The sequence below is a fragment of the Atractosteus spatula genome, chromosome 7 (genome assembly GCF_055471065.1).
Source record: "Atractosteus spatula isolate fAtrSpa1 chromosome 7, fAtrSpa1.hap1, whole genome shotgun sequence".
In the NCBI taxonomy this organism is placed as follows: domain Eukaryota; kingdom Metazoa; phylum Chordata; class Actinopteri; order Semionotiformes; family Lepisosteidae; genus Atractosteus; species Atractosteus spatula.
Genome location: NC_142712.1, coordinates 13,602,370 through 13,617,086, shown reverse-complemented (window position 1 = coordinate 13,617,086; position 14,717 = coordinate 13,602,370). Strand labels below are relative to the sequence as shown.

Genomic DNA, 14,717 nt, shown 5'->3' with positions numbered 1-14,717 from the left:
TTTTTGTGTATCATTTTGCTCGCCATGTTACAAAAAATATATATTATAGGTAATGATAATATATATCATTACCTAAATCTTTCCTAAGAATTTCTGAATAATTAACATCTTGACATTTCCTCATATATATCTTGACATGTTCAACTTGTTCTATTTTTGCAGTTGAAATAAACATATTAACTGTCATTTCTAGAGGTTTTTCATTCAAATACAACCCAGGGAACAAGCTGGAGAACATTGACTGGGCTTGTGTCATTTACCTGTGCCTGTTTCCTCAACCATTTGAGAGATTTTGATAAGATGTTTGCTTTCTTCTCCTTTCATTGTGGAATAAACCTATTACTTGTTCCTTTGCAGCCTACACATGCTGGCACAGCTACCCACCTGAACTAGTCTAAACATGATACTTAAGATCTTCTTTGCATTTATTCTTTGTTTCCACTAGAGGGCAGACATGCTTTTAAAAGTTGATTTCTATAGGCAGTGGTACTAGAAAGAACATGCAAACGAAACATAATTCCCAGGGGACTCCGTGATGTATGTGTGCAACCATACAAATACATTCAAAGTGTGTTTGATCCAGCTGAGAAAGAAAATCTGTGCTGGGGTCTCTCAGGGCCTAACAGGTGAAGGTCAAGCTTCACCAGATATCAATCACCAGGCCAATGTCAGTGTGAGCAGGGATCCTAGCTGCCCCTTCATCATATTCAGAGCCAACACTCCTTCCAAACTGCCTGCCTTCCAAACAGAGTGTAATGAGGTGAAATAACCTGACTAATTTAAATAACTCACTTCATATTCTTTTTCCTTCTCGAAAATGGCAAAATTCATCCTATTTCAGACAAAAATCAGTTATTTACAAAGGTTGCTCAGGATACATTTTTTTCCTAGGAAGATGTTTGTGAAGTTGCTCAGCACCACAAGAGGTGTGAACCTTATGAGCCTTATGAACAATTAAATACCAGTGCCACGGTGACGAGGGGGCCAGGGTTTCTACCACTTCCAGATAACAGTTAAAAATATAAGTGGCTCATACAGTATATCTATATCAGAGCTTTAAAATCCTCTTTGTCTTTGTTTTCTCTCAGGAACATTGGTCACTTTGTTCTGAATGACACCACAGTCACCTTGGCACTGAGGCGAATTGTTGAAAGGTTTCCTGCTATAATCCACTTGACAGAGTTACACACATTTTTTCCTGCTGTAGGAGGAATTCCCTGTTGCATTTCAGGTGTATGTTGTTGTTTCTGTTAAAGTAGGGTATCGGATAGATGCCAAGTGGACACAGCAGAAAATCAAAGATTTCTAGAATGCTGTACTGTGTGGCTTCCTGCCAATCACCTCCCTGAGTTCTTTGCTTCCTCTCTGCATTTTCGGTGGTAGACAAAGCATTTGACCACCACCCAAGGAAAGCATCCATCTCAGCTATTAAATTCTTCTCTAGGAATATAATTGGGACATACTAGGCAAACCCATCCACCTGCTGAAAATGCATATTAAAGATATGCAATACATGAACACTTCACAGGAGGGGACATTGCAGGGCACATTTATTAAATCAAAGCACCCATTTGATTTGCTGTGTTGCTCCCCATGGACTAAGGGAGAGTATGTATACCTTGACAAATGACTAACATGTAGCAATACCTGAAAGTGAGGGGGCATTTAAGACACTTTGTAAGTTTGGTATTTAGCTTTTAAAGGAGTTCCAGAGATGTCTGTGCTTAGACATTAAATATACTTGAACCCCACAACAGTGGATATGCAATACTTACAATTCTTATTTAAAATACCAGAAAAAAGGCAGGTCATTCAGAGTTTAGAAGATTTATGTATAAGGCACACCTGTTGTAAATATAATGTTGTGGATTAATAGATACTTTAAGTGCAGATGGAAGCACACAAAAAGACACAAATACACTGGATTCTGTTTCTGGTAGGAAATGGACATCTCTGAAGTCAAATGAGCCTGTGAGAGGAGGCCAGAGTTGTATGCTTTAAATTCACGCTTTAAAAGTTACTCCTGACAAAACTGAATTTTGAGCTATTAAAAAGTTGCCATTGTACTGTATGTGATCAAATAATTTTACAAACCATGAAACCACAATCAAGTTTGAAGCAAAGCCTATAGAACACTTCAGTGCTCCATATTTTATGTCTTTGACCCATGTACACAATGACAAGATTTTAATTGCCTTTTTCAAAACATGTAAATTAGTCTTCTGTATAATTTGTGAATACAATAAACAAACCAAAAATTTTATTGAGAAGTGAGTGTATGTCAATCCCCAGAAAAATATCTCATATCAAGAAATCAGTCATTAATCATTAATTCATTAATTAATTCATTAATCAGTTTAATGAATGTCCACCGAAGAAAATATCTCATCTCTGTAGCCTGCTATTCACATAACTCTAACTTGACACATTAAAAAAATATCCAAGATGCAGTTTAACAGCCCATGAAGCACACATTCTCTTAAATATTGCCAGGCTATGGAACAGAAAAAGAAACCAAACATGACCTTGCAATGGGAGGTCGTTTTATTAGAACCATTTCCTTCCTGCTTTCTTACATCCAGATCTGATCAGAAGTAACATCTGGGTCACACCTTTCACTGGACATCTGTGCTTGTTGAAGGCATGAAACATTTGAGCAATTGGCCATACAATGTTGGGTTTCAACAGTACCATTTAAGATGTGACAAGCAGAAATTGTGGAGACAAAAAATTAGGAGAGTGATTTATATATATATATTGAGATTTCAAGAAAGCAAAATGTAGAAATTAACCCAAACAGACTAGTAATAAAATACCAAAAGTATAAGCTGTTAAAATGACACTTAGTAGTATGCTAAAACTATTCTTTACTTCAAAATTTAAAACAACTAGTTATGTTTGGGTGTGTTCTTCTTTTATTTAGTTCTATATCACTGAAATATTTAGTTAAATGTAAGGAAAACAATGTAAAATTCAATAAAAATACTGTATATTTGCATTGATTTCTTCATTCCAGGTTATATTTAACTTAATCATTTATTGCATTTCTAGAACTTTTTTTTAAACTGTTTGACAATGTGCTTACGAATCTCTTTTGTGTTAATGCCATACATAATTGGGTTAAAGGTGGGGGGAAATAAAAAAGCAAAACGTTTTTACATTTGGGCCGACCTGTTCAAATCACTGAGAGATGACTAAAAACAGCATAGCGATTTCAAAAATAACATACACTGTGAGGTGAACATGTCTGGATTGCTTTGCTCTTGCTGTTGTTAGCCCTCTTTATCAAACATGCAATGAGTATTTTAACATAACAGAAAGCAATGACTAGACAAGGTCCAGTGCTTAAAATCCATGTGATACACAAACCATAGATATTATTTACAGTGGTATCCACACACGCTAACCTTAATATTGATGCATTGCTACAGTACTTGTGCAAAATTAAAGTACCACACAGTGGAACTGTCACATTCATTATAAAAAGAACAAGAATCAGAATCACTGCAGTTCCCCAGGTTATTGAACAGAATAGAAATACTGTATTAAAGAGTTTTGCATTTATGTTTTCATTAATGACCCATTCACTGGAACTTTCTTTCAGGAACCTTCTAGCTGTTTCAGGTTCCCTGGGTTGCAGATCCCAAATGACCATGCCTGGACCTACAATACCGAAGCCATTTTGAAAAAGACATAAGACCCCCCCCAATTTCTAATGCATCTAATGAAAGGCAGGTTGAGTAAGAGAATACTCTAGAGTTTTTATTGCACCACATAGGGGATCCTAACTGGTGATATCACCATTTTGCGAACCATCAATCGAAGAGGTCTATATCAACTGTTTGCGTAATAAAACCTGAGCCAAAAAACAGGATTATAACCACCCCAGACACAACCTATGGTGCGACAAGAAGTACCACAACATCAAAACACAGACTGCCAGGTCCAAAAACAGTTTTTATCCCCAAAGGTACATGTCTTGAACAGCTAAAAAACAATTGCAAACTGACTGGCTACTAGCCACTACCACTGACTGTAGAATGCTGAATTTTTGCACTTTGAAATGCACTTTTTCATTATGATTGTATAATGTAAATTATATTTTGTATGTTTATGTTGAATTGTATATTGGAATATACTGCCTTTGTACTACTCTCCTACTGCTTTTATTTATGGCTGTTTTAACCTGCCTTCACACTGAGGGAACAAGTGTGAATAAGAATTCCAGTGTACAGTACTTGTTACAAGCATTAAATAAACCTGAACTTGAACTTTTGATTTGACTAAACCATACGGAACACCAAATAACTTGTCTTTTAATAAATTTGTTTGATACAAAAATGACTTACAAAACTATGCTAATTAATAAACAAAAATAAAATTCGGTGAAATTCAGTTCAATGAATGTGATAAATGACTTAACCACGAAAATAGCTAATCTCAGTAAGCTATTATTCACATAATCCTTAGCATGATACCTTTCACAACATCCGAGTTATACTTCAACAGCTCAATAAACTCAAATTCATTTTCTTGTAAAAGTTGGCAGTTTATGGGTTTGAAAAGTGGAAAACAAAGAAAAGTTCTCAGTGGGAGGTAATTATAGAATTTTACTGTATCCCTTTCTTCTTCAGTAGGATTTCCATCTTGCCTTTTACACCCACAACTGGATCACACCTTTCACTAAACACCAGCTCTTGTTGAAGACAGGAAGCACATTAGTGTAAAATAACACAAGGACACAGAGAAATGAGCTTAGGACACTTCTATTTTTATAAATCGGAATTGAGGAAAGAGAAATCTAGAATTATCTTGATCAGCCAAAAACAAACAGTGAAATATTAAATGAAAAAAGTAAAGCAGTTCAAATGGCATTAAAGAGCAAAATGTTTTACTGTCTAAAAGCAGTTGAGGAGGTCGATTGCTTTCCTGTTTTATTTTATACATATTTGAAAATATGTAAACATTATATCTCATACCTTCTCATACATTTTAGTCAGTAAATTAACATATAACGTAGGATTCAATAAAAATACAAGATTTTAATAAGGACCTATTGATTTAAAAACAGGTGATCTTTCACATTTTAATTTACACCATTGGTAGAACCTTTTTTTTAAACTGTTTGATGATATGCTTACGAATCTCTTTTGTGTTGATGCCGTATATAATTGGGTTAAAGAATGGGGGAACTACCACAAACAGTATTGAACAAAACATTTTTACATTTAGACTGACCTTTTCAAATCTTTGTGAGATAATTAAAATCAAACCATTAATTTCAAAGATAATGTACATTATAAGGTGAGAAGAACATGTCTGGGTAGCTTTGCTCTTGCTGTTATTAGCCCTCTTTATCAAACATGCAATGAGTATTTTAACATAACAGAAAGCAATGACTAGAAAAGATCCAGTGCTTAAAATCCATGTGATACACAAACCATAGATATTATTCACAGTGGTATCTACACACGCTAACCTTAATATTGATGCATTGCTACAGTACACATGCAAAATTAAAGTACCACACAGTGGAACTGTCACATTCATTATAAAAAGAACAAGAATCAGAATCAGTGCAATTCCCCAGGCTATTGAACAGAGTGCTATTAGTCTACCTGTGGACATAATGGTGTGATACCTCAAAGGCTCACAGATGGCAACATACCTATCGTACGCCATGATCGACAGAATTGTTTGTGCAGCTGCTCCATAAGTATGCACACAGAAGGCCTGGACAATGGCGGCAGCATAATGGATTGTTCTGTCTTCTGAGAGGAAATCTGACATGAACCTGATCATGACAGCTGTGCCCCCAATGAAATCGCAAACAACCAGGTTACAGACCATAATATACATGGGCTCATGCAGTTTCTTCTCGATCAGAATCACGACAAACACAATGGCATTCCCAGCCACCAGGGTGGTGTATATAAGCAATGTCAGCACAAACAGAGGGTACATAAACTCTTTGGGCAACAGAAACCCCTGTAAAGTGAAAATGATGGGCTGCTTTAAAGAGGAATTATCCATCTCCTCTTCAACCTGAAACACAATCCTGGAGAAAAGAAGGAGAAAGAAACATTATTAAGACTGACTACATACAGTAAATAGCAGGCATCTGTCGCCTTCATATAATGGTTCTCAAATTCAGCTATTATCAATACATTAAAAACAAGTTGAAAAAACAACTCAACACATAAGGTGAACATGTTTCCTAGAAAGCTGTCTAATTAAACCTATTGTCCTGGTAGTGTTTCCTTTGTTTTGTTTCCTGCTTGATTCCTTTATTCAAAAAGAGTCAAGACTCATTCATACTATATTTGTAACACCCAATCTACAAGAACATTAAACTGCATAATGCAATATATTACAGACTGGAAATTGCATGAGTATGTGAAACTCTAAAACTACGAATTCCTTTGAAATGAAATTTCCATGAAACTAAATATGTAGCACATCACTTCAAAATGTTTAGCATCATTATGGTTCAACAGATTTAGGCCTTAAAGCAGAATAAGCAAGACAGACTTGAAAGAAATAAAAATAGTATTTTAAATAGCAAAAAAAAAGGCAAAATAACATGTTTTAAATTTCTTTAATCAATGACAAATGTCAGAACTATAAAAAGCCACATTTGCACAATCCATGTTAATATACAGTTTATAGGCACAGAATAACATGAGCATTTTATTTTAACTCTAAGTATAAAAGTGGTTTGCTTCTATGCTTTCATTCCTGCTTTCTGAGACTAAATGACTGCATGTACAGTATTGTGAAAGTATGCTTATCCTCATCCCATCTGAAGGAAACTCTTACCTGGATTAAAGGTTTCCAGTCAATCCTGCTCCAAGCTGATGCTGAAGACTTTATAGCTGGAAGCATTACAGCATGAGCTTCAGTCAGCACTGGTCTCTGAGGTTTTGGCTAGAGGGACAGCAGTGTGTTCTGCAGTGATGTCACACAGATGAAGATTGTCAGGTAGATTATTTTTCCAGTTGTCTTTATCTTCAGCATCTCATATGGTTTCATTGTTCGTTTATGCATGTAATTCTGTTCTGCAGACACCTCGTTTTCATTCTGCTTATTTCATACCACTTAAGGAAAGAGAGGTTTCTTTTTTGTACTATAGTGCAAAACAGTAGTATTGTTCCAACTTTTATGGTTTTAGCACAAACACTTTAAACATTCTTATTTAACATCTGAAAAATCCTATTTCAGAGTCACTTAGTTTAAAGCACAAATCATATGGAGTTCACAGTTCCTGGGAATGCCTAAATGAGAATTAGTATTGTTTGCAATAATTCTGCAGAAATCCAGTGGTTTAAAAGTTTGAGAGATAGTTGCCCTTCGCTATTTGAAACATCTGTGCTCTTTTTCAATTGTGCTGTTTGCTTTGTCTTAAAAAACACTAAATAGCCTTACTTACTTATAAACACTTTATGTCCTGTATGCTCCCTGCTTTGTCCCCAGGTTTTACAGGAACTCTGCCCATCTCTTTTGTACAAGAAAATGGGCAAGGTTAAATAATGTTTTATTTAACTGTTTAATTCTCCTTTCGCTTTGACATAACTATAGCATATACCAAATAACCCTTTAAAACTTGCCTTTTAATCTCATGTTTGTTTACTACAACATTATTTATAATGCTATGCTAATTAATAAGCCAAAAATGCAATTGTGAAATTCAGTGCAATGAATATGATAAATGACTTAAAAAAGAAAATATCTAATCTCCGTTAGATGTTATTCATATCATCCTTAACATGATACCTTTCACAACATCCGAGTTATACTTCAACAGCTCAATTAACTCAAATTCAATTTATTTTAAAAGCTGCCAGTGTATAGGTTTGAAAAGTGGAAAACAAAGAAAAGTTCTCAGTGGGAGGTAATTATAGAATTTTACTGTATCCCTTTCTTCTTCAGTAGGATTTCCATCTTGCCTTTTACATCCACAACTGGATCACACCTTTCACTAAACACCAGCTCTTGTTGAAGACAGGAAGCACATTAGTGTAAAATAACACAAGGACACAGAGAAATGAGCTTAGGACACTTCTATTTTTATAAATCGGAATTGAGGAAAGAGAAATCTAGAATTATCTTGATCAGCCAAAAACAGTGAAATATTAAATGAAAAAAGTAAAGCAGTTCAAATGGCATTAAAGAGCAAAATGTTTTACTGTCTAAAAGCAGTTGAGGAGGTCGATTGCTTTCCTGTTTTATTTTATTTTGTTATTTGAAAATATGTAAACATTACATCTCATACCTGCATATACATTATAGTCGGTAAATTAACATATAGTGTAGGATTCAATAAAAATAAGATATTTTAATAAGGACCTTTTGATTTAAAAACAGGTGATCTTTCACATTTTAATTTACACCATTGGTAGAAGTTTTTTTTTTAAACTGTTTGATGATATGCTTACGAATCTCTTTTGTGTTGATGCCGTATATAATTGGGTTAAAGAATGGGGGAACTACCACATACAGTATTGAACAAAACATTTTTACATTTAGACTGACCTTTTCAAATCGCTGTAAGATAATTAAAATCAAACTAGCAATTTCAAAGATAACGTACATTATAAGATGAGAAGAACATGTCTGGATAGCTTTGCTCTTGCTGTTGTTATCCCTCTTTATCAAACATGCAATGAGTATTTTAACATAACAGAAAGCAATGACTAGAAAAGATCCAGTGCTTAAAATCCATGTGATACACAAACCATAGATATTATTCACAGTGGTATCTACACACGCTAACCTTAATATTGATGCATTGCTACAGTACACGTGCAAAATTAAAGTACCACACAGTGGAACTGTCACATTCATTATAAAAAGAACAAGAATCAGAATCAGTGCAATTCCCCAGGCTATTGAACAGAGTGCTATTAGTCTACCTGTGGACATAATGGTGTGATACCTCAAAGGCTCACAGATGGCAACATACCTATCGTACGCCATGATCGACAGAATTGTTTGTGCAGCTGCTCCATAAGTATGCACACAGAAGGCCTGGACAATGGCGGCAGCATAATGGATTGTTCTGTCTTCTGAGAGGAAATCTGACATGAACCTGATCATGACAGCTGTGCCCCCAATGAAATCGCAAACAACCAGGTTACAGACCATAATATACATGGGCTCATGCAGTTTCTTCTCGATCAGAATCACGACAAACACAATGGCATTCCCAGCCACCAGGGTGGTGTATATAAGCAATGTCAGCACAAACAGAGGGTACGTAACCTCTTTGGGTAGCAGAAAACCCTGTAAAGTGAAAATGATGGGCTGTTTTAAAGAGGAATTATTCATTTTCTCCTCAGCCTGAAACACAACCCTGGAGAAAGAAAGAAGAAGGAAACGTTAAAAAGACTTAAAATTTCAATAGGAATCCTCTTTTGTCTTTATGCCATGGCTCTCCAGTTCATCTTTTATTAATATCCTGATACTGCTACCTTTGTTGTACTTTTTGCTTCCGCCCTTTGTACAGATGAGTCATTCTCACCTTGTTCTTAAAACGTAGACTACAAGAGTTTTAAACTACCAACTTGCTAACCAGCAACTACAAACCACATATCCACATTATAAAAAAACATACTGTAGATGCATGCATAGAAAGAAAAACAAAGTTGTGAATTCCACACTGATAAGTAAAAAAAGTAAAAGATAAAACACATCATGGTACACAGTAATACAAACCAACATGCAGACTAGCACATTAAAGTACAAATTCCTATCAGAAAAAACATTCTTACAGCATATTTGTTGCTCATCACTTCAAATATTCATCATTTCTGTTAATCAAAAATGCACAGTTAACCTGAGAAGTTCAAAAACAGGTTCTTAGGGTTAATAACTAAATTCATCACACTTACAGTACAGTAGTTTTAAAGAGCATGCCTCTTCTATAAAGAATTAAGCTTCATGCGGACTGAAACAATGCCTATCATTGTGTAATCCACATTAAAAATGCATAGCCACAGGACAATATGAGATTAACTGGAGAAATGGCAAAAATATGAAATTGGAGATGTCCCTTTCAATCAAGCCACATTTGTATGGCCAAAACTGCATTCAAACTGCAGTATCTGAGACAAATTGACTGCATGTATTGCAAAAGTATCTCTAACCTTCTCATCCCTTCTGAAGGAAACTCTTACCTGGATTAAAGGTTTCCAGTCAATCCTGCTCCAAACTGATGCTGAAGACTTTATAGCTGGAGGCATTACAGCATGAGCTCCAGTCAGCACTGGTCTCTGAGGTTTTGTCTAGTGGGACAGCAGTGTGTTCTGCGGTGATGTCACACAGATGAAGATTGTCAGGTGGATCATTTTTTCACTTGTCTTTATCGATCTTCAGCATCTCATATTGCTTTATTGTTTGTGTTTGCATGTAATTCTGTTCAACAGAAAAATAATAGATTTTTGAGTTGTCATCATTTGTCTTCAGCATCTCAAATGGTCTTTGTTTTGTATATAATTCTATGCAAAAGATTTCTCATTTTTATGTTTTATTTACAAAAAAATGTGTTAAACCTCAATTTAATTAAACAGTACATGGAATGTTTTTAAGATTTTTTGTACTATAATGCAAAGCAGTAAAACTTTAAAACTTTTATGGATTTAAGAGCTTCAGGAGTACTCGAGGTAGTATGGTGGGTTGAGTGATGCATGTGTTCATTTTGGCCCATGTTCTATTCTTTAGTTTTGTATTCAGAACCTACATACTGTATATAAAATAATTACTTTGTAAAATGTAAAAGTTTATAATTTGTAAAATATAAGCCTTGCAAAATGTATATCAGTGCTCTGAGATTTCAGCAAAACCATTAAAAATACTGTTTGGTCTATGAAATCTTGTGGGTAAAAAAATGTCAGAAAATTATCTATTGTTTGCATGAATCGTCTTGTCTTCCTTTATCATATATTTATTACCTTGGATGTTTCCCAAGAAAATAGCCCCATGAACATCAGAAATAATCAGTACAGTTTAATGCAAAGTTTTGTCATATAGTTTTTTTTTTCTGTCATGCATAATAGTAATTCAAGATTCCGTGGTTAAGATTGTGACACTTGATTGACTTTTTTCCTTGTTTTCTTTGTTGAAGATTATATTTAGGGTACAGTAATCTAATGCACATTACTTATAAGAGACAAGTTTAACTTTAGCATCTTAACACTTAACACTTGGATCTGTTCTTTTAATATGTCATACAGTAAATCCTACATCAGAGCTCCTTGGTCTATTTCACAAGGAATTAGATGCATTTGAGGATGAGATACAATTGAATTCGTATAAGTAATATATTTACTTATGAGTATATAATGTAAATTTGGTATTCATGAGACTGATTAATGAGACAGTATAGCGAATGGTATACTAAATGCATATTTTTTGTTTTGTATCTCTTCATAATTTGTTATATATTCTATATCTTGGTAACCCTCACAATAAGAATTTCCATCTGTATCCAGGCAGACTGTTATGTATTTTTATATGCACAAGTTTATGTATTAATAAATGGAGTATTTAGGTATAGGGAGATTTGACCATGGGACAATGAGGCTGGGACCCCCATGTACGTAGAGTGAGGAGCTAAGATGTAGCTGCACAGGTGGAGATGAAGTACATAAGGGATGCTTGAGATGAAATCTGAAAAGATTTGCATATGATACAAAGCTTTGAAAAATTATGCAGGGAATGATTACCATTCAAAACCTATGGGAGGAAAATGGCTTGATTGTCTTTCCCAAACATCAGTTACCATAAGAACATCCATATAGCACTGGGTTCACAATCTCTATCAATGCAAAAATGTTTGCAGGAGGCTTACTTACAGTATACAAGCCATAATGATTAATGTTGTGCGTGATGTATCAAAAAATAGACTGGGCACAAAAGTAAATGCGACGAAAAATATCATCAGAAGAGAAAAAGATAAAACATTTGTTTCTTAAATTCATTTCTCAATAACACCTTCAAAGAGGTTATCTTAATATAAACCTATGTATTGCAACAGCACACAGACAGTGCTAGATTCATGACAAAAATTAAGACTCATTTTTACACCCCCTACTTTCCAACCCCAGGTACTCTTGATGGACAGGAAAACTTCCATTTAAACCAAAAGTGAATTAAGGTCTTGTCACACCCTCTACACCTAGAGGGCGCTCTACTTCTCTCCTGTTCCTAGTTCCCTGTGATTATTAATGTCTTTCCGGTGTGTCTTGTTGTGGAGCCGATTTACTTCCTGTGTCTGCTCTGCTCCTGGCTCAGCATTGAGGGTATGGATGCCGTGAGACACGTCTATTACCAGGTCGCCATACGTCCGTGGCCTGAGGGCATAGGTTTCTATACCGACATCGTCTGACCCCCTGAGTCTGGGCTAATGCCCGTGTTGCATTGCCCTTTTTACTACTACGCATAGGGTCTCTACTGCTCTCCTTGTCATTCCACGGCTTGCCCTTCCGACATCCCTGTTAGGTTTGTAACCTGACACAAAATGGTGAAACCTGCAGGAGACAAGGACAACACCCGGGATACGCAGCAAGATAAATGCAAATAAACAGTACATCAAATAAAAAACGTAAAATGCTTATTTACAATAATAACTAAAATATAAAGACAAAGATATTATGTCCTTTGCAAATATATTTTTCTGGGGTCATGTGACAAGGGTGTGAAATAGCCCTTTTTGATATTTATTTGTGCCCCCTGAAAAAAGGAATATGCTTTTCCCCCATCTGGCAGTTGTCATCAGATGGGGGAAAAGACAAATGTCAGATAAATGTTGACGTGTAAATGAACTCCAGCTGCATAGAGAGCAGACGTTTATATAGTATGTTTGTATAAAAGTGTATGAAAGTTTGTGGTTAAGGCTCCTGATGGATCATTAGAAATTTTGAGGATTTTTCTTCTTTTCTCAAGTGCCAGAGTCACGGCATCAGCCATTATTTCATAGGCGTGCAACTTAATTCACTTTAGATAATTGTTCACCAGCTCTCTGTTTTGTTTAGTTTTTTTGTCATAAGTTTGCAGCATTTGAAAACGTCCTTCAAATAACCAGAGACATAGACAAACAAAGACAATAACCAGAACTCTTTACAGCCACTGACTGCTACTATTGTGGTGTCATAGTTCTTAGCCATGGCAATTGGGTGACATTTTTTTTTTAACACTTGTAAGTATTTTTCTTTCAATATACGTAACTTTTAAACAAATCCTGTGCTTAAAGGGAGATGAGTAAAAGTATTCCCAACGTGTGTTGCACAGTTCGATTATGAAAAAAAATAACCGTTAATTGCACATCTATGCCCCTATAGCACCAGAGTGTAATAATATTCTAAAGCTATTTGTGAACACAAATGTCATGACAACTGTTGCCTTGTCTATGACCTTAACAACTAAAGGTTATGAAAAGTGTCGTTGAAACATTTTGCAGCAGACAGGTTTGTTTTCGCTTACTTCATTATTGGCACAGACCCAAGTTTTAATGTCATTTTGCTGGGGAAAATAAAAAGGATGTCTAATAGCACTGCTTTGACAGTGTGCAGTGTGCAGGAGCCTCCATACGATCAGAGGAGGTAAGGCATGACTGTGCTACAACTTAGCATTACATTTAGCTTTTAGGAGGGAGTATATTTTGATATCTCAGGTGTTATGTCATATTATAATAATAACAACTAAATGCATAACAGCAATATTAAAAAATGGTTTTGCAAACTCAGAGTACAGTTTGAGTATCTTTAAATTGTATCCTCTCATTTTATTTTCTTCCACATAATGTGTAAAAATGCCTCTTTGTTAAAACAACATTGTGACAGAAATAATTCATATGACAATGACTTAACCAAACAGAATCTCAAAGGCCTTAAATTTGGAAATCAAGCTGACGAAAGCTACCTAAAATGATTTAAAGGGTCATTTAAATAAAATAGATTTTTAAGTCATATGCGTCATAAAACGTATCTTCTATACATACCTGTACACCCTCGCGGTATTGAGGCAGGGCAGCCCCTGACATGACAACTTGACAATTTATCAATATAATACTGTATTTGATCAAACTTCATTTATACTCATAAGCAATTAATCTATAACTTAACTAAGCATTGAGAGGTTTTATTTTCTTCCCCATAGTGTAAATATGTTTTTCTTGCAAGCAAAGGGGGGAGCATGTACAAGCAACTCTATAGGATTTAGAGTGTAAATTAAGGTGAGACAATATTAAAGTTGTTTTTAGCCTGACCGTACTGGGATAAATTGATTCTGAACTGATATATACTGAAAACTGATATATACTGATTTACAGTATATTGACGTGTACATATATGTAAATTTCCCTTAACACTGTGACCCTCTGTTTTACAATGTCTATAATCTACTGAAAAGAGTATGAACGGTTTAAGTTTCTCATATTTCTTCATGTTCCATGTTGTTCTGCTAAAAAGGAAAGTGTGGCTAAAATGCCCTGTAAAAGACTAAATCCAGGATTCAGTACACGATTGCTCTGTGTTGTCTCTTCTGTTTTAGCTCTGCGTTCTATAAGAGAAACAATGGAAAGATATAGAAATCTTTTCTAGTTTAGAAATAGGGATCGAGGTTCATATATTCTTGCCACCCTCCTCCAGTTGCAAATTTGCTGCAGTATTCTACAAGCAGCTCTAAAGGATATGCAATGCAGATTAAAGTGAGACATCTTC

General features: G+C 35.2%; 2 protein-coding genes and 1 pseudogene across 2 annotated transcripts; all 3 read right to left on the bottom strand.

The window, feature by feature from the left end:
* Window positions 1–3,047: 3,047 nt before the first annotated feature.
* On the bottom strand, window positions 3,048–3,655 carry LOC148830534 (olfactory receptor 51G2-like; annotated as a pseudogene).
* A 1,436-nt stretch (window positions 3,656–5,091) lies between these two features.
* On the bottom strand, window positions 5,092–6,033 carry LOC148830533 (olfactory receptor 52B2-like). Its single transcript, XM_088922388.1, has one exon. It carries the CDS (start codon window positions 6,031–6,033, stop codon window positions 5,092–5,094), a length of 942 nt encoding a protein of 313 aa, XP_088778514.1.
* Window positions 6,034–8,379: 2,346 nt separating this feature from the next.
* On the bottom strand, window positions 8,380–9,327 carry LOC148830532 (olfactory receptor 52B2-like). The gene has a single exon (XM_088919896.1). The coding sequence runs from the start codon at window positions 9,325–9,327 to the stop codon at window positions 8,380–8,382; it is 948 nt and encodes a 315-aa protein (XP_088776022.1).
* Between the last annotated feature and the right edge of the window lie 5,390 nt (window positions 9,328–14,717).